The following is a 21,588-nucleotide window of genomic DNA, read 5'->3' on the forward strand; positions in this document are numbered from 1 at the left end:
ATTACAGACTTTAGTTTAAAATCTAATTTGTCTGATATAAGAATTGCTACCCCAGCTTTCTTTTGAGGTCCGCTGGCATGGAAGATGGATCTCCATCCCTTCACTTTCAGTCTGGAAGTATCTTTAGGTTCAAAATGAGTCTCTTGTGGGCAGCATATGGATGGGTCCTGTCTTTTTAACCAATCTGCAACCCTGTGCTGTTTTATGGGAGTGTTTAGGCCATTCACGTTGAGAGTGATTATTGAAAGATATGAATTAATTGTCATCATGTTGCCTGTGAAGACATTGTTTTTATAGATTGTCCCTGTAAATTTCTGTTGTATATCACTCTTGGGGTCTTTCTCCTTTTATAGAACCCCCCTTAGTATTTCTTGCAGGGCCGGCTTAGTGGTCACATATTCTTTCAGTTTCTGCCGGTCGTGGAAACTCTGCATCTCTCCATCCATTCTAAATGAAAGCCTTGCCAGATAAAGTATTCTTGGCTGCATGTTCTTCTCATTTAGTACCCTGAATATGTCTTGCCAGGTCTCTGTGGATAGGTCTGACGTTATTCCGATGTTCCTCCCTCTGTAATTCACCTCCATTTTTGAAAAAGTTTCTCTGGGTATAGAATTCTAGGTTGTAGGTTTCCTTCAGCAGTTTAAAGATGTTACTCCATTGTCTTTTGTCTTACATAGTTTTTGATAACAAAACTTTCTTTTAATTTGTTCCTCTGTAAATAATTCTCTTTTTTCTCTGGCTGCCTTTAAGATTTTCTCTTTAGCACTTATTTTCAGTAATTTGATTATGATGTATCCTGGTGAAATTTTCTTTGTGTTAATCCTGTTTGGGATATATTAAGTCTCTTAAGGATCTGTGATTTTATTGTTTTCACCAAATTTGGGGAAATTTTGGCCAATATTTAATTCTTTCTCTGTGCCCTATTCCCTCTTTCCCCTGGGACTCCAATTACACATGTTATGTTGTTTGATATTGTTCCACAGGTCACTGAGACTCTGTTTTTTGGTCTTTATTTTCCTTCTCCAGTCTTTTTTTTTTCCTATGTTCCATCTTGGATCATTTCTATTATTATACTTCTATATACTTATAGTTCAACAATCCTTTCTTCTGCAGTATCTAATCTGTTCTCGATGCCAACAGTGAATTTTTCATTTCAGATATTTAATTTTCCATCTCTAGAAAGTCCATTTAGCTATTTTTAAATATATATTTTCCCTCTCTTCTCACTAAACCTGTTTTTTTTTTCAATAGTTGAGCATAGTTATAATAGTTTTTTTAATATCCCTGAGTGCTTATAACATCTCTATTATTCCTCAGACTGTTTTTGCTAATTGATTTTTCTCTTGGTTATAGGTCATATTTTCCTGCTTCTTTACACTCTTACTAATTTTTTATTGAATGCTGAATGTTAAGAATTTTATGTTGTTGGGTCTAGATTTTACTGTCTTCTTTTGAAGAACGTTGGGCTTTGTTATGGTAGGGATTTTTTCCTTGTGTCCAGTTTGATCCTTTTGAAGTTCATACTTAAACTTTGTTAGCCTAAGTCTGGAGTAGCCTTTACTTTCAGGATTAGCCACATTACTGAGACAGAGCCCTCTAGAATCTGTATTACTTCTCTGAGTGATGAATAACGTCTCTCCATTGAGGCTGGCTGAAATGCAAATGACTCCCAGACTTGAGTAAGGTCTGAGGAATGTCCAGTTCCCAGTTCCCACATAGTTCTTCATCTAAACTTATGGAATTTCTTCTAATACTTCTACATCTTATTATTCAATACAAACTGAATGGGGTCCTTATGCAGATTTCTGGAGTTCTTTTTTCTTTGTAGAGCTCACCTTTCTAGAACTCTGCCCCTTAACGTTAGGTGCCTCAGACTCTCTAAATTCTGACCTCTACCTCACCTCCTCAACTCAGCAAAAACAGTTGTTCTCTATTGGAGTGCCTCTTTCATGTTCCATGGTTGAGACTGTGCCTCCAGGAAGAGGCCCAGAGTGATTGCAGGGCTCACCTCATTTGTTTCTTTTCTATCAGGGATCACAGACCTGCACTACCTGTTGTCCAATGTCTAAAACAATTATTTCATATATTTTATGTAGTTTAATTTTTTTTAAGATAGAAGGTTTAATCTGATTTCTGTCATTTTATCATAGCTCAAAGTAGAAGTCCTTTCTTATATTTCAAAAATGAATCTTGGAAAACAGTTTGGCAGCTCCTCAAAAAGTTAAACATAATCATATGACCCAGGAATTCTACTACTAAGTATATATTCAAAAGAATTGAAAGAAGGACTCAAATGAATATTTGTACATCCATGTTCACAGTAGCATGATTTGCAATAGCCAAACTTTGGAAGGGACCCAGTGTTCAACAAAAGATGAATGGATAAACAAAATGTAGCAAATACATATAACAGAATATTATTCAACCTTAAAAAGGAATGAAATGCTGATACAGGCTACAACATGGATCAATCTTGAAGATATTAAGTTTTGTGAAATAAGCCAAACACTAAGGACAGATACTGTATGATTCCATTTGTATGAGGTACCAAGAGTAGGCAAATTCTTTGAGACGTAAAGTAGAGGCTGGGGGAAGGGGTGGATGGCAAGTTACTATTTAATGAGTACAGAGTTTTAGTTGGGGAAGATTAAAAAGTTCTGGAGATGGATGGTGGTGATGATTACATAACATTGTGACTATACTTAATGTCACTGAAATGTATACTTAAAAATGGTTAAGATAGCAAATTGCGTGTATATATATATATACATATATATATATTACCACAATAAAAAAATTACCAAAAAAGAAAAATTTTCCATCTACAATAAAGGATTTCTGACAAATCTTTCAAACATTCCAATAAAAATCTGACTCCAACACAACACATAAATGCAACGCATGATTATAAACTAGATCATTTTGGTATAAAGTATAGCATTGCCCAACTGGCAAAACTCAAAAGAGATCTGAGGATTAGACAGTAGTAACTTACCATTGTGAATTCCTGATTTTGATGATTGTACTGTGTTTATGAAGGAGAATATTTATAGGAAATACGCACAAAAGTCCAGGATGATGGGGCATCAGGTTGGCAACCTACTCTCATTGGTTCAAAGAAAAGAAGATTGTTTGTAATGGATTTGAAATTTTTCTCTAAGTTTTTTGTGGTTTCAAATTTTTAAAACATAGATGAAAATATTAAAAACAATTGTATAATATTATCACATTGATCTGGTAAGAGCAGAATTACCTACAGTAAAATCACAGTAAACCATGTGTTAGCCATAGTAAAAAGTTTAAAATTAAAACAATTAAATTAAATTAAATTAAAACAATTAAAAACCTTTAAAAAATAAAAAAAAAGGTAAAATATAACTGGGATTGGATTCAGTGAAGAACAAAGTCCCTGTTTCATAGTGAAACTCCATGTATTGTTTTATAAGAGAGTAAAAGGGGAAAAAGACAAAACCAAGGAGGACTAGCAAGCACATACACAAACTTGCCAGCAAATGTCTGATAAATGGCCAGAAACCAATTCATACTTACACGATGGTTTTTCCAATATGCAAAAATGATTTCTCCACAAATTCCCGAACACTATGGACTTCCCCAGTAGCTATGACAAAATCCTCTGGCTCATCATTCTGCAACATCAGCCACATAGCCTAGAAAGAGAGAGAGGCAAATCCAAGTCAAAGTGCATCCAGCTGTCACTTGAGAAATCTAATGGTATCAGAAACAGGTAATTGGAGGGGCGCTTGGGTGGCATGGTCGGTTAAGCGACCAACTCTTGGTTTTGGCTCAGGTCATGATCGCAGGGTCTTGAGATCAAGTCCCATGGCAGGGCTCTGCTCTCAGAGTGCAGTCTGCTTAAATTCTCTCTCCCTCTCCCTCACGTGTCCTCCCCCGCCCCACCACACACACACACTCTCTCTCTAAAATGAATAAATAAATCTGTAAAAAAAAAAAATAATTGGAGATGGACATTGCTAAAGGGTAAACTGAGGCACATTAAATTTTTTTTGCCAAGAGTTTACTGGAGCATACATCAATTCGAATAAGGCAGCACTAAACCAAAGGTGATTAGGAGCGCTATACCAACAGAAACTAGGAGCAGGGTTTTCATAGGGTAGACACTGAAGCAAAGTAAACAAATTTTGTGACTGACTATAGTTTACAGAGTTGCCGTATTTGAAAAAGCAGAGGTAGCTGTTTGTGACTCGTTGTTCTCAAGGTTCATTTTGTTGGATTTGAGTGCACTGACTCTGGCTTAGGTTTTGGTTCACCTACATAGGCTGTTAAGGCATTAAAAGTCACCTCAATCTAAGGCCACCTTATTTTAATACTTTGACATGTACAGCTAGAAAATGACAATGAATTTACTACACTATTCTCAACATCACAGTTCTCAAACTTTAATGTGCATCAGAATCATCAAGGGAACATCTCAGCACAGATGCCTGGGACACAGAAGTTCAGACTCAGTAGACTGGAAGGACATGTTTTAGGTATCCTGATTCTCACACAGCAGGTCCTTGGGCTGCAATTTAGAGGAACAAGATGTTCAAGAGTATCTGTGGCAAAGAAACTTTCCATAGTATATTTAAGAAAAGAAGAGTTTAAAAAGAATTGCCCAATTTTCCTTGATATCATGGATGGAAGGTAAGAAAAAGTCATTTAAAGACAGATGATCTTCCTCAAAAGTGGAACCAAATTTCCTAACAATAAAGTTGGAAATTTTCCAGCGTGTTGACATAAAAAATCCAAGTAAGTCAAGAATCATTAAAGGGAAAACCATTATGTAACGAACAGCAGTGCCACTTCTAAAAAGTTATTTGAGTGGCAATAAGAATGTACCAGAGTTCAGGATTCGTCAGGCAGCGTTTCAAGGTCAAGTGCTCAGTGCATGCATCATACGGTGTACTTTTTCAACAGGAACAAGAAGTCTAGTTGGGCAACAGTGCAGCTGCGTGTCTCAGACACAAACTGGTAGCAACGGTCACAGCCCTGCTCCACTTGGTTTTAACAACTTTTATCAGCCACACACAGGCCTATCGTTTCTACAGTTTGGAACTGTACATTAATTTTAATGATTTTGTTACACAGATTGAAGACGCAGATTAAAAAACACAAAAGTATAGCTCGTGTGTGACTGCAGCATGCCTCTTTAAGAAAATCAAAGCCAACAACAATGACAACAACTGTTTTTTCCAACATTCTCACCCACTTTTCAAAATAAAATAGGTAAAAATAATAGACACTTCATTAGAACACAGTCCCCAATATTATGTGTATTACACTCTGGTTCTAACATTTAAAGAAAACTGTGCTGGTTGGTGTCTCCCTCGTTGCTATTGGATAAGCTGAAAAATAAGTTGCTGAAGCCAATGGAGCAGCTTCTTTTTTCTCAGAGGATACTACCCAAAAAAGTTTAATTCCTCTTTATTCATTTGAATTTGTGGCATCCTTCTAAAAAAAAAATAGATATTTATCTTTTACTTGAAGTTATTTCTTGTGAATATTTTGTATTTTTGGTCTATTGTAAGACTTTTCAATCCTATTTTTGTTCTATGGAGGATGAGACTTTTGGCGGTTTTATGCGCCTTGGAGGTGGGCACACTGGGTGGGACAATGGCAATAGATTCAGGTCAGTGACACACTGAGAAGTAACCAATGAAAGTGTCTTGGCTAGGAGACAGTTTTGCTGGCATTCATGAAATACCTCCAAGTGTCATTTTGCATTAAGAGATCACAGGTGATGAATTTAGTCACAACACTTTAAAAATTCACACTAGTTAGATTAGTATTAATAATAAAACTTGAGCCATTTTTAAAAGGCACAAAACGCAAGATGTTCTCTTTATTGGGATAGTCCATGCAGCACAGAGTCTCCAAAATCCTTGTACCTCTGAGACCTCAGGACCATTTCACACTATTAAAAATGCTCTGGGCTGAGGAGGAGTGGGGTCTGTGCCCAGCACCCTCTGTTGTTAAGGTCCCCACAGAGGTGTTTTTGCTATGGGCACCGAGGCTCATGTGCATTATCAGTGGCCTGGTGGGGGGTAGCTCCTTGTGTCTCTGTGTCTTGCACATGCAGTTCCCGTGGCCTAGAATGCCCTCTTCTCTCCTCTGTCTGGAAACTCTGACCTTCCCTTCCAGATCCCACACAAGAGCCCCAGGTCTAGTCCTTGGAATGAATTCATATTATCTCACTGAGTTTCCATGTGACCAATGGCACACAGTATGGTTGACTTCACTGGGACTGAGACTGCCCTTTGGCCACCCTTCCCCAGCTAAGCTGACTCTCCCACCTCCCCTGAGCGCATACATGCACACACATGCACACACACACACTTGTTTTGGCTTTCTTCAAAAATACTTTCAAAGTTTTTAGGAAAAACTAAATTATGCTTCTGGCTAGAATTTCTATTTGAACATTTTTCTGAGGGATTTGTGTATACACTTACATGTGTTTTACTCAAATTTCCATTCTAAAAATAACATTTAAAATAGGTCTTTCAGGACTGCTCAGCTTATTTTATTTCTTTTGAAACACTATGTTGTGCTAGAATGGTTTTGAAAAAAATTATATTTTTAGTCATGTAAAAGAAAGCAAGGGCTTGCTAAAAATAAAAGGAGAAAATATGATTACTGGTTAATGGTGGATTACTTTAAACACTGGTCAAGTTTCCTGGTAGTTGTTTTGTTCCCCAACAGGAATCTTGGGATCAGTAGGAGCCTCTCACTTTCACTAAAGTGAGTGCCAAGAATCTGCTCTTTTCTTTTCCATCAGACTATCTGCGGCCTTTGACCTATCAATTTCTAGGCATTTCCTCTAAAGTTCATATTGTACCAGACTCCAGTCTGGGAATGGGAAGGGAAAGGATATACAACTCCAGATTTATTTGTTATTACTGAATAGTTTACTGGTTTTAACAGAGGGAAAGGGCTTTGTTTAAATTTCCACTGAGCATAATTAATGGTTATTGACTGGTAAATGAAGAACAGGTGACATTCTGGATTAGAAGATAAATGATCTTGTGTTCTGATGTGATAATGGGTTAGTAATTTGCCACAAAGCCGAGGCCCAGTGCATCCCATCATAATGCTAGATCATGTCCAGGACACAAAGGCACCTGTGTGAGAAGTACTCAGCCATTCCCCTCCTTATACAGCTGCACACGTTGATTTGGTCCATTTATTCTCTGATGGACAGCACAACGGAGGCAAAAGCTCACCACTTCTCACCTTCCTGTTCACATGCTGAACATATGACCCATGACACTGCCAGGCCACAATCTGTGATCAAATCGCCACTCGGCTTTGGCTTCCGACTATAGAAACAATTTTGAGGTTACATGTTTTAGATGTCAATCCTCTCTCTTTGTCTCTCAAGGAATGAAGGAGAAAAAAGAGAGTCTTCCCACATTCTTTCAGTGCCCTTTAAGGATATGACTGACTTATCCACTTCCTCAGATACTTATTTACTTTCAGCCGTGACCTGATCACCAGTGCAAACAAAAAAAAATCTCCTGCTTTTTAATCCATCCCACAGGGAGGAAAGACAGTCAGTTAAGGAATGTACCAAGGCTTCAGATTCTTCGACATAAAAATGTCCCTTAACAGCAAATGAAGAGTGCGGTCTTCAAATCATGTCTCACGTTCATTTTGCTTTTAAGGTACGTGAAGTAGAAATCTGACGCCATACCATTGACATCTGAAGGCAGAGTGTAGATGGTTATAAGCATTAGTTAAATTTGGACATGCGTTATCTTGTAGCTGTATAATTATAGATAGAAGCTATCAGTTCGGTAAATCTAATTTAGAGAAGTCAAAATAAAACTGTAGAAAATTTGAGTGAAAACACTGCCTCCCACAATCTACTCTTTGGCCATTCAAGTCATGAATGCGGAAGTAGGCACTGAAGGATCATTCCTCCTTCCTTGATTTGGTAGCTCTGGAGGCTGTTCACAGCTGGACCAGTGAAGGAGAACACCCAAAGTACATCACCACAGCCGACTAACTATACCTGATTCCATGCATGCCTTTTGGGGTGTGATGTGTGTTTGTCTTAAAAATCTGGATTCTACAATTGCTTCCACCTCACCATTAACCTCCGGTTCAGTATCCAAGCCACAAACACTTATTAACTGAGCTGTCATCCATGAATAACAAGATTTGTTAATCAAGGTTATGTTTAACTATATTTATTTGACTGCTGCTTTTTTAGTCCTGTGCTTTGTGCTCTATGTGCTACTGTCATAAAAATAATCTTAAAACAGAACTATATATATATGCATATATATATATATATTTCGATGGAGAAAGTCTATGAAATAATTCTAATAAAAAACCATAGGAATTTGAACAAATGGATATTTAAATTCCCAATTAAAAAATGCCAACTGGGGCTCCATTCACTTACATTTTGTCTTTAAACTTTGTTCAGTAGCTGTTTTCATGATAACAGCCTGGTATTCACAGTTTGGGTCAGGACTTCAAGTAGTCTTGTGCTAGGTCAGGCCTTATGCTTTGCGGTACTCACGTCAGCAGGTCTGAGGGTTAGCATGGGAGACTCCCCCCTACTATGACATAGTTGGGAAACAGGTACTACATGATTATATAAATAAAATTGATATCAAGAAAATCATCTAGCATAAAACCAGAGGCTGGCCTTAAGGACTTCTCAATCTGTTCGTTTTCTTCATGGGCAAAAATACTGTGGTTTGTGGCTTCCTTTGATAAAGAGGCCTTCAGACATTTTTAAGATACTAAGTTACTGAAGAGGAAAAGAATCATTAGATAATAAATAAAAACAACGAAAACAACAGAACACAATTTAGAAAGCAACAGAGCTCTTCTTACTTTTGCTGTTAACCTATTATTCTAGGTTGATGCACCACAAGAAAAATACGCACCACAAGAAAAAGGCTGTGTCAAAATCTGCCTTGCCCTGCTTTCATTCCAGCCATGTACACCGATCTACAAATTCCAAGGCTGAGGGTTAGTTTTTCTCATCCCTGGATGAGAACTGAAAACCTAAAAGCTCCTAGTCTTGCATTAATCATTCTGAAATCAATTTTTCTGGGATACCATATGCAGATTCAAGTTATGTATTTATTTCTTCTATGAATCTTTGAGTATATTTCACTCTTATATTTGTTCCATTTCTTTTTCAGGCACACCAATTATGCTCATGTTGTATCTCTCTTCTTCTGTCTTCTATGCCTATTATACCCTATCTAATCATTTTTACGCTTGGTCTTTTCCATATTATTTTATGTGGTTTCTTCCTGCCACTGATTGTTTTCAGTAACATTTATTTTAAATTCCATTGCTAAGGTGGCTTCAGTTTCTGGACCGATTTTCTTTTTCTCTTCCATATCTTTGCTGATTACTTCCAGCTTCACTCTTTCATTTATTTTAAGTCAGGGGTCAGCTAACTTTTTCTTAAAGGGCAAGGTAGTAAATATTTTAGGCTTCTGAGCCATCTAGTACCTAACACAAGTACTCAACACTGCTGTGTGGTGCAAGAACAGCCACAGACAGAGCAGAAACAAATGGGCACGGCTGTGTTTCAATAAAACATTATTTACAAACACAGTCAACTGGCCCATGGACAGCTGTAATAGTTTTTAGCAAACTGAACACAAACATGTTGCCTATAATTTTCTGAAATCTATGGAGGACAATGAACTGAGCTCTGGCAATGTATTTTTCTTTGAATAATATTCCTTAGGATATGGGCTATTCACCTGTTTTGCTCCTTTTCTTCTCCTTGCAATCCTTTCTTCACTCTCACCTCCGGTATAGATCCTGGGGTAGTGCCCTTCCGATTATTAATACTATTTGAACAAGGTGGGATATTTGCTGAAGAATCGTATGAGGAGGCACAGGAAAGCACACCGAGGGTGGCCTGCTGCTGCATTTCAAACTTCTCTCAAAACCCTCTCATGAACCCCGTACATTTGCTGCCCCAGGACAAGGCTGCCTTCCTTTATCAGCCGTTGTGTGGTTCGTGTGGCTCACAGAATAGTCTGTCAATCACCAGGCTGCTATCGAGCTGTGTGCAGTACTGCCTCCTCTCTGCCCCTCCCCCGGATCATAGCCTGCATCGACTCTCAGCTAGGAGGCTATGGCACAGATGGTAAAACCGGCTCCTCCTTCAGCAGCGTCTCCCTGCCACTCGGCAGTATCGACGCGGGTATCCATAAAGATGGTCTCCCTTCCTCTGTAATACCATTTTGTGGCCGTTTAGGACTGAAAATTAATTTGAGCAAAATCTACAGCTTGTATGTATGTTTAGCATAACATATTCTGAGTGAGTGCATAAGGAATTATTTTAAGCAATTATGTACATCCCAAAATTATGTGACCATATAATATATGAAAAGACTTTAATGAAAAATCCACATATAAATAAATCCACTTGTCTAATGCTGCTTAATAAGCCATCCTAAAGCTTAGTGGTTTAAACCTTTTTATTGCTCAGGATTCTGTGAGCTAGGAATTTAGGAGGGCTCAGGGCAGATGGCTCATCTCTGCTCCCTGTGGCCGAGGTAATCTGAATGGCCCCCGTCACAGGTCTGGGTCCCTTGGTGTTAAATGTACCTCAGTTCTCCTTCACATGTCCCCCAACCCTGCAGTCTCTCATCATCTAGCTCAAGCTTTTTTACAGAAGCTGAAAGGCCAGAGTCACTTCCTCTACATACTGCTGGCTATAGGGTCAGCCCAAATTTCAACAAAGGGGAAAGAGACCTCCCCCTTTATGAGAAGAGTGGTAGAGTCACAGAGCAAACGGGCCTGCCGAATGGGAGGGATTATTGCAGCCATCTCTAGAAAAAATCTATTGCAAAGGGCTATCTTGTGATGACTGTAACATAAGCTGATTGTTTCAATATAGTAATGAAATGACTATGTTTGCCTTTGATATAAGCATTACTGCATCAGCCTGTAGTTTCTATCTAGAGAGCTCTATCGTTAACATCGTGCAGCATTAGGTTTATATGAGGGCAACAGTAATTCGCAGACTAACACCTGGAATATGGAAACTCACTTTCAGGTCACTGTAATTTAACAAATGCTCTAACTTGGCCCTCATACCATGACTGTCACAACATACTTCCCAGAAGTGGTTGTTTCCTGGAGCGTGCCCAGCCACCTACCTCAACCAGGTGTTTCCAATTACCTGTTCCCACTCGTATACCCAGGTAAGCCATTCTAGAATTAGTTCCTGGCTTGGCAGGAACAATATAAAAGCTGTGGGCATGCAGCAGGAAGTTACTTTATACTCATGACCACCTGATCGTCCATCTCCCTGCTCATGGTTCCTGGCCTAAACATGTTCTTGGGAAGCCAGCTCTGACTTTTCTGTGACCTTACCTTCAAGGCCATCCTGACCACCTGGTTCTGCCTCTCAGTCTGACTCTGACCTTTGGAATCCCACTTCTGGGCTGGTTCCGGGCTCCCTGAATAACAGGTCCCAGCACTGCCATAGCTCTCTCTCAGTTCCAGGTTGGATAATCATGGTTACCAGTAAATCAAAACTATAGACACACCATATTACGTGCATTAAGGGAGATGTAGATAGGACTTTACAAGCTTAGTCTAAAACAATGCTGCCCAATAGAAATACAATGCAAGCCACCTATTGAATTTAAAAATTTCAATTAGCCACATTAAAAAAGTAAAAAGGTAAAACTAATTTCAATGTTTTATTTAACCCAATATATAAAGTACGGTATCATTTCAATATAAAATGTAATCAAGATAGTCTACATTATTTTTCTGTGTACTAAGTCTTTGAAGTCCAGCGTGTATTTTGCATTTATAGCCCATCTCAGTTCAGACTGAGCACCTTGTGAGTGCTCAGTAAGCACATGCAGCTAGTGGACCCTGCATGGGATGGGTCAGGGCTGAAGAGTCAGTCACCCTCTTGTAGGGAAGGAGAGTCCACATACTATGTGATGCACTGCCCTAATTCTGTTTGCTCAACCTGTCAAAGATTCTATTAGGGCTTCATGGAGGAGGCCTCCTCATCTCTGCAGCAGAGATGGAGGAATAATCCTCCTCTCCTCCCTCCTTTGTAATTGTCTTCACCGCCTGACTTTTTCTGTACTGATTTCATCAGTCATGGCAACTAGGTGACAGAGAACTTGAAAAGCAGTATAACTAGCTCCTAACTTATGATCACCTATATTTGAATGTTTGCCTTGTCCACGTACAAATGGGCAACAATACCACGTTTCTAGGTATTTATTCCCCAATTAGCATACCTGGGGAGTAAATACTTAGAGAACCACTTACAGGTATGTTGGAAGGCAGTGTTGAAGAGAAGAAGCAGGCTCTCTCAAATTTTAGTGTGCGTTAGAATCATGCATAAGATTAAAACACAGACTGCTGGCTTCCTCCAGCCCAAGAACTTCTCATTCAATAGCCCTGGGGTGGGACCTGAAGATTTGTATTTCTAAGAAGGTCCAGGGCTAAGCTGAGGCTGCTTATCTGGGGACCACACTGAGAAACACTGCATGTTGTGGCTGGAGCTCAAACTTGGAATCGGACCACCTGTGTTTAAACCCCAGGTCCAGGGCTCACCTGGTAACTTCTGGCAAGTTCCTTAATCTTCCCGTTCCTCAGACAAATGAGAACAATAACAGTACTTACCTCATAGGGCCGTTTTTAGGATTAAATAGGTTAATATAGGTAAAGTGCCTGGAACAGTGCCTGGGATACAGTGAGTGTTTAAAGACTATTATTTATCATGATGATGATGATGACAATGATAATTATGTAGCCTGTGAGGGTTATTGGTGCCTGGGAGGATCTAGTTTCTCTCCATGATCAAATTCTTACACCCATATATGGCATGGGGAGGGAAGACTGAAAGGGTGGAGTGAACTTAATCCTGATTCTGTTAGTCAGAGCCATAGAATTTTATAGCTGGAAGGGGCTGCAGAGATGTTCTCATCCAATTCAATTCATTTTAGAGGTGAAGCAACTGAAACCAGGGAGATTATGTGACTTGCTTAAAGTCACATACCTAGTTAGTGCCAGAGCTGGGAGTAGACCCAGTTCCTCTTTAAGTATTCTTTTTAGTGCATTGGGTGAACATGCATTTTCATGAAAAATTTTATTAGAAATGGTTGTTAGGAATAGCTGCATGGACTTCCGTGGGCTAACCTCATACTGTTAGTCAATATTCATGGAAAATTTGGGCGCCAGATGCCAGGCACTCTGCTAGACTCTGATAGTATATCAGGGAGGGATAAACAAGGTAGATGCTGTGCTTGACTTATGGATCACCAACATTTATATATGAAAAGTGTTTTAAAAGTTCGACATTTGATTTAAGAAAGAACATCTGAGACATAAACTCCAGGTAGTAGTCAGAAGACACTAGGCATGGAAGCTTTCTAAAACCTTTCTCCTAAGCAAGACTATCCTTACCCACAGCTCTTATTGAGGGAGTGAATCAGGCAGCCATTTTTAAGCCAGGTGACCGGTCTCTATACCTGCCCTCCTTCCCAACTCCCTTACCATGGATGGAGACCTGACATATTCTGGGTCAATCAGTCTCAAAAGAGTCTGTGTAAGAGACCCAGAGACTGAATGAGCAGTACAGCACTGGACACTGGGGCTGGATGACTGCCACACAGAGTCAGCCAGCCCCGCTGAAGCCAAGGGGAGGCCCGCAGAAGAAGCAGAGCCGAGCTGAGCACCGAGACATATTTGGGTAGAGGAGTGGGAAAAAGCCTACAAGGCTTGGGGGGGGCAGTGAGGGGAGAGATGCACAGACAAACAAGAAAGCAGATTTCACTTCCCAGTTCCTGTAAAGTATCCCAACACTCTTCATGATAAATCCCTTTTTACTTGAATTTCTCTGAGTTGGTTTCTGCTCCTTGTGCCAATAAATTCAGATGATGACAGCTGCAGATGGAACAAGACTGTCAGAACTTTGCTGAGTCTGAGTGCGTGGGACCAATCATGTATCAGGCTCTGTACTCAGTGTGAGAAGGCAGTTCCAAAGGCGATAAGGCACCATTAGAGACCTTAGAATCCATATAGAAGACTGCCAAGTGCCCGACGGCAACCAAAATAACAAAAGGCCAATGAGATAAATGCTAGCAGGAAAGGAGGTATGGGAGCACAAAGAGGAGACAATTACTGCACAGGAGAGGAGTAGGAGAGATCCAGAGAGTTCTTAGTCTGTTTTTTAATCCCAGCGAACCCTGTTCACTGCCCAGTCTTGAGCTCCTCTAAAGACTGCAGGCTAGGACGGATATACCATCTTTCTAACTGGGAATTAGTGTCCCATTTAACTTGTTCATTTGAACTCATTTCAAATGTGTTTCCCCACAGTGTTCTCATTCACAAAAATCAGGATTTCAAATTAAAAGTCACTCTCCCACTCAATACTCTTAAAACTATATTTGAATGGATTTAGACTTAATCATTATGCCTTTAATTTTTGGTTGCTAAATATAAAAATATCCCAACATCAACAATGCTGTTCTTCTGGGAGGTCAAATTACCCTTATGGACTTGGTCTTATCCATGAGCATAACGTTTCTGTTATCATAATTATTTCCTCGATGCTGACTCTGTACTGTCCTTGATTGAAAGAGAAGAAAAGGGAAGCATTCTATTTAAGACAACATTTATTGTAGCAGCAATATTGGAGCCTAGTGATACAGGAGGAAAGAAATTCCACTATATATAAGAAGCAATAATTTAGGGACAACTTCCCCTCCAATAAGGTCCCCTCCACATTACTGAAAACTGAACAAAAAGCCTCTTTGTGTTCTCCAAATTAAAAAAAAAAAATCAAGAGAGCTCCCTAAAGTTCAATTATTTTGAAAACACATAGATGGTGACAGGAGATTTTCTGGGGGAATATTTATAAATCTAGATGAAATCTAGAAAAATAAGCCTTTAATACGTTGAATTAACATTTTCAAAATATTTAACTTATCAAGTATTTGGAAATTCCAAACTGTCCAAAAAACATTTTTTAAAAATCTTTATCAAAGCTTACCTCAAATTACCACCCTGGAGAATAAACATTTATTTTTGGTGACTAAAATTTCCAGTAGTCTGACAAGTATCAGTGACTGCTCGAGATCCGTTATTAACAATAAAAAATTGTCTATTACTACACAACACCATAAGTAATGTCATTTAGCAAACACTAAAGGTCAAGAGCTGAGGAGCAATCTTTTCTGTTAATATAACACAACATTTTTCACATTCATTTCATATGAATGAACAATGTCTTCATTGTTTTCCTGAACACTAATTTAGTGTTGTATTTTTTTGCTTGTGTCAATGAGTGTCAAAATATTGTTCTTTAAATACATGAAAGTATTTGCATAGAGCTTTATTACTGATCTTTAGATGTTAGCCAGGGGCAAAATAAAACAGAGAAGCTCCAGTTGAGAAATCTCACTAGCAATGAAAAGCAAGAGTCTTTAACATATTCTGCTTTTCTGCCAATTTTTTTTCCCAAGTACACAATGGTTTATTTACCCAACAACTGGTGAAATTAAAAGTAATGTTGAGCACAATAAAACTATACTTCAACTACAAGATGTAAGGATTCCAGTTCCGTAAAAATGAAACAGAAAGTTTGCAAGGAAGAATACAAAAACCCTTAAGAGGAAGTTCTAAGATCCTGACATGAATTAAAATACAATACCATATAAACCAATTACAGAAAAGCCAAGAGACACAGTGTATTTCAACAAGGAACTGAGAAACAGATGGATAATTTTTATTAAGTTATGTCTTTCTGCATCATCTCATCATTAAATGCTCCATTACCTATAATGGTTTGCATTTATCCTAGTTATTAAGAAAAATAAAGCCACCACATTTTCTGTCTCTTCAAAGGTGGAGAGTCCACAACCAGGTATCTGATGCGGTTTTCGATTCTGTTTTTTCCCTCCCTCACACTAATTATCTTGTCTTCGTGGTACTGCCCTAAAAGACAAAATGCCCTTTCACAGAAGTGCAGGTTCCAGCTGATGGGTTACTCACTACGAAACTGCAGGGCTGTACCCTGGTTGCGGTCAGGAAAGAGCAGTCCCAGAACTCGGTGCCAGGACAGGCTAGTAAAGGCCACGCTCGCATCGCGAGAAACCAGACCAGCCTTTCAAGTCAAGTGTTGGCTTGTAGACATATAAGTTAATCAGCTATGAAATAACCACCACAATGTTCTTATTGATCACGAAGGGCTTATGACGCAACTTTTGGCCTGGAGAGGATCTGTGCTTCATTCTTTCAGTCTCCAACTTTCAGAGAGAGAGAGAGCACTTTGGGAGCGGTGTTTACAAAAGACAGATGCTAACTTCACGATTTGAACCTTCCTAGGAAGATGTGCAACGTACCGGGTCTTCAAAATGGAATGTACCAAAACCCCTCACGTTCACATTCCTATTACGCTTTTTCAAAGAACATGATAGTGTTTCCATTTTGTTGCACTTAGGAAGAGTCAAACGGTATTTAGAAAACCTCAAACTGATAACATTTCAAAACTAAATTTTAAATGTGTTCCCGGAAGTCTTTTTTCTTCACCGGGAGACACTAGGTAATATTGGGAATTTTGTTTTAAAAGCAATGTTATTGATTTAGAGAACAACTATTGAACATTAATTTAAGAAGCTGGTAATTTTAAAGGACTCAGATGTGTGCAGGCAGAATATTTTGCAGTAAATTTTGACTGCTCTTGAAAATGAGCAAATCTTCAGTTCCCATTTCTACTAAATTCTTTCTAAAATCATAGAGGGAAAAACTAAGTGGGTGAGGGTGATTTGTGCCATCAGAGCTTTAGGACATATTCTAAGACGTTGCTAACGGTGGGCCATTGGGTCATCCACAGACCTGATGATAAAATAAGGAGTCCTTTCCCATTAGGCCAGCTCCACCATTCAGGGGGTGTATTCTAGAATAAATCCTCTTGAACAAAAGTAAAAAAGAACAAAGTACAAAGTCTAGTGAGAAGACTAGGTAATAAGTGGGCTGAAGAATCAGTGAATGAAGTCTTTAAGAGAGACATTCAGTAAAGCAGTTCTCCAAGGGCATGGAGATAAATTCCCAGGGTCTCTCTACAAGTAAACCGGCTGCCAAGCGATAAATCCTCTAGTCCCAGTGCACTAGCATCACTATCTGGTCAGGCCTCCAGAAGCATGTGTCCACAGACATTAAAGAGCTTGGTCAGTGAGAGAATGAACATGCTTGGCTGTAATGACAGTTACCCAATTGTTCCGGCCTTTCCTTTTTCTTTCAAATAGATTGCCTATGTGTGACTGACTCCAGAACAAACAGGGAGGGGAAAAAAAAAAAAAAAAAATCAAGCATTGTATTTCCAACAGTGAAATGGACTGCAGGTTTACCCTAGAAGGAACATCCCAGCCATCCTGCTGGCATGATGACCTACAAAGCAATGAGAACCAGTTTGTCGGTTTGCATGACTCACTTTTGTCTCCAACTCAGTATCAGATTGGTTCAAAACTTTGCTAGGACCATTGAGAAAAAAGGACAAGTATTGGATGTTTGCTAGTAACCGGGAACAGTGCCCCTCGCCTGGGGTGGGGGCGGGGGGCATACATGTCCCGCTCGCTTGGAGGAAACAGCGCCACCTGCTGAAATTCCAATCTACTTTAGCTGAGACATCCGCTCTTCCCCAGCACCCCACCTGCCAGTTTGGAGGGTCTGTAGGAGAACGGAACCAGGCATCACAGAACTGCCTGCTTCTCATCTGACTTAGCTCCTCATAGTGCTACTAGAGGTGGAGGTTAAGGCTGAAGGAGTGAAAAAAAAAAGGTTTTGTTTTTTTTTTAAATAATCTTATTCACAGCAGTAAACAGTACTGGGATCTTAGGAACTCTTTCTCTGACCACTTGTGTACTTTCATACAAGATAGGAGACAATTATTGAAAGTTGGGCCTGTGGTGTGAGACTGAATACAAAAAACACACACTCCAAATGAAGCTCTGAACCTGAATGTGAGAGCTGAGAGAATCGCAGGGGCAAGGGATGAAGGCCTTATGTTTATTCGTCTTTGCAAATGAAGTGTTTTTACAGGGAAACAGGCAGTCATAAAGGACAGTCTTAATGTTATGTAGTGAAAAGAACTCGGACAGAAGTCCTAAGACTCTGGGCTTGTCACTTTAGGTAAGCCACTTATTTCACTCTCGATTTTCTTACACAGGTTACAGGGTTTTGGGTATCCTATTAGATAATCTATTGAAAGCACTTTGTGATCTACCCAATGTTATTGCTATTACAAACGATAATATTATTGGAGAAAATTCCTGGGTTAATGCCTAAGAGATCAGTGTTCCATAACGATCACTGAGATATGATGTGATAATTCCATAGACTGTTATTATACTTAAAACACAGCATTTTTCAGTGCACTAATTCTTTTTAAAAAATGTGTTTTAGAACGGAATCTGGGGTTTCAACATTTCCATTCTTAAGAATTTCTGATTCCTTGCCCAAAATAGGTCAGTTATATTCAAGTTTTGAAAGAGCACAAAAATCCTGGCCACTTATATATTTGTCTTATATGTGGGTTTCTGCTATTTCAGGAAAGTGGATTTGTGTTACACAGGTAGATGTTTCAGAGGGGCTTTAAGTCTTTTTTTTTTTTCCTGAATAGTTAGCTTCATTAATTGTCGTTAGACAGTGTTTAAGTGTTCCTAAATAGTAAATAGCTGTTGACTGAAGTTTTTTCCAATATAATTCTCAGTGAAGAAGAAAACCCATTAGTAGAGCCTAAAGGGAGGAGTGATCAGATGATTTAAATAAATGAAATCTTTAAAGAAACAAAGTAAGACCTTTTAAAAGAGATCAGTTAACTGGAGATTGTGCTTTCTGGAACTGGATTCTAACTTAAGCATAATAATAGGTCTAATGCCATCTTTTATTCAACATCATTTCCCTAATTATCTTGGTCTAAGTGTTTCCAAACTTTATTGTTTGTTTTGGCATCAAGTGCTTCTACCTCCACTGGCTCTCTTCCTAGAGCGGGAGAAGGTGTCAACATGAAGGTTAGCTGGGAACACAACCCATTAATAGGTAGCAAGAAGGCTGTGGTCTGAAAAATTCCTCCAAATGGATCAGAGAGCACTAGAGAAGAGTGAATTAAAGGATGGACGAAGGCAGGACCTCCATGAGAAGCTTCCTCTGCCCGCAGCTTCAATGAAAATCATCAGAAGGGCTTCCTCACATTCCTGACAAAGAACGTTCGTGTCATCGTCTTAGTTTACAGATGGAGAAACTGAGACGTGCTGGGGGAACGGCCTGTAAACGGGTCACGCGGCGGCAGAATGAGGAACAGAAGGCAGATTTCCTGATCCCCGTGCCAGTTTTCCACCCAATCCACCCGCCTGAGTGAAACGGCAGAAGCTTAGTTTTGATAAGCAGTTCCATGCAAACACGTCCCGTGCCAGATCCCTCCAGTGCCCAAGACACTCCCCGATGGTGGGTTAAGGCTCGCGGCCCTCCAACTCTTTCGGCACGCCCTGGCTTCGGAAATGGCAAGACGGTGATGGGGCCTGGGGGAGGCATTTCCAAGACCCAACACAGGACCCTCCTTCCTTCTCCACTTTGCAGCCTTAACGCCAAAGGATTTTGAAACCTTCAGCCTGGGTTCTTTGAACATCCCCGAGCCCCCTTATTAAGAACTCTACTTCAGATAACTAGGGCAAGCGTCCTCAGACTGGCCCCACAGACTGACTGACTGCACTTTCAGAAAACTAGAGAGGTAAAATGGGAGGGGGATTATTGGAATGATTCTTATCTTTACGAAGGGATTCTCTGCACAGTCTGTTGTACATAATACTCCCTCAGTGCCCCAACATGTTTGAGTGGATGGTAAGTTATTATTACGATTCTTTTGACAGAAAAAGTAAGGAAATTAGGAAACCTATGCCAATGTGTGCTGAATCACTGGAAACCGAACAGTGGCAAAGATCACAGAGACCTGGAGAGTCGGCAGGTTCGTTTGGGTTTTAGAGATAAGAAAACTGGGGTCCAATGAGGTACTGCAGATGCCCAGAGACAGGCCTAGCCCTGGAACCCACACCTTCCATCTTCCAACCCTCTTTTTAGGTCACCGTGTAGGAGATAAGAGCATATGAGAATCATATTGTGAGCCAGTGAGGAAATGAGTATTTATATATCAGCATTTATCCAAAAATTAGGAATAACTTTCTAGTGAACAAAATATTTTACTTTGAAAAATCATTTCTCTCTTTGATGGGGCCCTGGAAAAGGGGTCTAAGACAGGGTCCCCAACTCCAATGCCTTCAAGTCCCCCTAGCTGGGTCATCCTTGGTGTTCTGGAGAGTATTGCCTTCCTTCAAGAAGGGACAGTAACTTCACTCCAGCAGACAGTTCCCATAAAGGGATGTAGAACCAGTCTTGCCAGATCTTCTGGTTACATAAAAGAAGTTGCAAATCTGAAATGCTAAAAACCGAGAGTTATGTTAAAAAAAGAAAAACAAAAACCCTCTCAAATTCTGTTAGCTTAAAAAATTTAATACATTACCTGGACTAAACAAGGCATACCAGTGAAGCCAGATCTGAGGTCTGCCTGTTGAGTAATCTGGCCTAAAGGAGTACCCCAATAAGGTTTTTGTTTGTTTTTGTTTTTGTTTTTTCATTGAGAATCTGACTTGAGTGTGAAATCGAGCAAGGATCTCCAAACCTTCTTCTCACACCATTACTGCAGGGCACACTGAACTTCATTCAATTTATTAGAAAATAAAACTATCCCAGAAAATAAACTATAAGTTGTAGCTCCTTAGTTTGTTTATAATATAGATACCACATTTAAGAATACTCTTGTTTTCCTACTTTTCTAAAACTCTTCATATAGGAAATATAAACCACAAAGAGAATATGATTTTAAAACTGGAAACATATTTTCCAGTCCCCCTTCACCCCAAATTTCATTAAATGCGCAAGAGAAAACATCCTTTGTAAAATAGCTAATATAATTACAAAATAATCAGTTGCAGAGGTCCTATATAACAAAAACAACAACAACCCTTAAATTAAACTGCATTCATCAAAAATACCAGTTTACCTAAAGTAAATTTGGGGTTAAGAAAAAAGACAAAAAAAAGAGCAAAGCAAAATTCAGCACCAGTTCCATCCCCTGCTCTGTCCACCTTTTTGAATGTACTTCAGATAACAACAAATGACAAAGACACAAAGTGCTTATTGCTAGACCTCCCTTGAATTCTTCTCAGAGCTGCCACCTCTCCCGGTCCCCAGACTGACCTCTGAGTCAAGCCAGATGGGACTGAGAGAGACGTCAAGCAAGTGCTGAAAAGGTGACTTGAGTATCTGGCAGCTGAGTCTGGAGCGAGTTTCTCTGCAAATTCTCTGGGGGTTGCTGTTTTCCAATTTCTCAGGAATGTTTAATTCTCCTCATCCCTTCACCGAATCTCTCTCTGGAGAGGTCAGGGAAGCCTGTGACATCCCCGGAGGGCACTGCCTGACTAAATTAGCATGAGATAACTTTGGACTCTCTTCCAAACATGAAAATACAAGGGAGAGAATTTCATTAAAAGC

The 21,588-nt window shown here is 39.5% G+C and overlaps 1 protein-coding gene across 1 annotated transcript in view; it reads right to left on the reverse strand.

Annotated features, from left to right (window-relative positions):
* The window catches only part of GMDS (GDP-mannose 4,6-dehydratase), a 665,383-nt gene that overhangs the window by 117,095 nt on the left and 526,700 nt on the right, over window positions 1-21,588 (reverse strand). Inside the window, exon 8 of the mRNA XM_044917292.1 lies at window positions 3,550-3,668. Within this exon, the coding sequence (XP_044773227.1) occupies window positions 3,550-3,668 (119 nt within the window). The remainder of the gene's footprint in view (window positions 1-3,549; window positions 3,669-21,588) is intronic.

The sequence above is a fragment of the Neomonachus schauinslandi genome, chromosome 8 (assembly GCF_002201575.2).
Source record: "Neomonachus schauinslandi chromosome 8, ASM220157v2, whole genome shotgun sequence".
NCBI classification, from domain to species: domain Eukaryota; kingdom Metazoa; phylum Chordata; class Mammalia; order Carnivora; family Phocidae; genus Neomonachus; species Neomonachus schauinslandi.